The sequence below is a fragment of the Octopus bimaculoides genome, unplaced genomic scaffold (assembly GCF_001194135.2).
Source record: "Octopus bimaculoides isolate UCB-OBI-ISO-001 unplaced genomic scaffold, ASM119413v2 Scaffold_187866, whole genome shotgun sequence".
Lineage (NCBI taxonomy): Eukaryota > Metazoa > Mollusca > Cephalopoda > Octopoda > Octopodidae > Octopus > Octopus bimaculoides.
The window spans coordinates 1-896 of record NW_026356881.1 but is presented as its reverse complement, the minus strand read 5'-3'; the positions used below and the strand labels follow the sequence as shown (position 1 = coordinate 896).

The window sequence follows — 896 nt, the reverse complement described above, 5'->3', positions numbered from 1 at the left end:
CAGCAAATTTTTTCTGGCACATTTTTTACGATTCCAAAAATCTGCTGATCAACTATGGCACAATTGTAGGAATGTAGTAGTTTATTTACTAATCCTTTAATACATAAAGGATAAGAAACCAGTGCTCCATTGGTTGTGATGACAAGAGTCCAGCTGACCGGATCAAGGGAACAGCCTGCTTATGGAATTAAAGTGCAAGTGGCTGAGTACTTCATAGACATGCATACCCTTAATGTAGTTCTCAGGGATAATCAACATGACACAGAATAGGATGAGGCTGGCCCCCTTTAAATTACAGGTACAACTCATTTTTGCCAACTGAGTGGACTGGAACAAGTTGAAATAAAGCATCTTGCTCAAGGATACAATGTGCCATCAGGAATTGAACTCAAGACCTTACAATAATGAGCTGAATACCTAAACCACTAAGCCATCTGCCTTCAAAGAGATAACTGAACTCAGTGGGAATATTAAGCATATTATTTGTGGCATAGCAAAATGATCTCATGTAAATAACATGCGAGAAACTTGAAGTAAACTGAAAGCTGACTATTTAAGAATGTTACCTGTTTAATCCGTTGTAATCAAAAGTTAGCACCTGGTCGAAATGGCTATCAATGAGATAAATCCTTTTGGAAAAAATATCAACAGTAAAACCACTTGGAAAGGTATACTTTGATGTTTTAAAATATACAATGTTACTTCCATCCATAAAAGCTCGGTAAACACCATTGACCCTTTGATAGCGGTGTCCCCAAAGAATAAAGAACATGTATCTATTGAAAGAAGAAATACATTATTACTGTTATATATTGTGGTTGATAATAAAAATTCTCGTATATTCCATCTTCTGTCTTTCATTTACCACATATATATGCATATAAATATATGAGGGC

General features: G+C 35.4%; 1 protein-coding gene across 1 annotated transcript in view; it reads right to left on the bottom strand.

The window, feature by feature from the left end:
- The window catches only part of LOC106882070 (low-density lipoprotein receptor-related protein 2-like), a gene marked incomplete at both ends in the record, with an annotated part of 5,868 nt that extends 5,092 nt beyond the window's left edge, over positions 1–776 (bottom strand). The window contains one exon of the mRNA XM_014932633.2: positions 567–776. Within this exon, the coding sequence (XP_014788119.2) occupies positions 567–776 (210 nt within the window). The remainder of the gene's footprint in view (positions 1–566) is intronic.
- Positions 777–896: the final 120 nt, after the last annotated feature.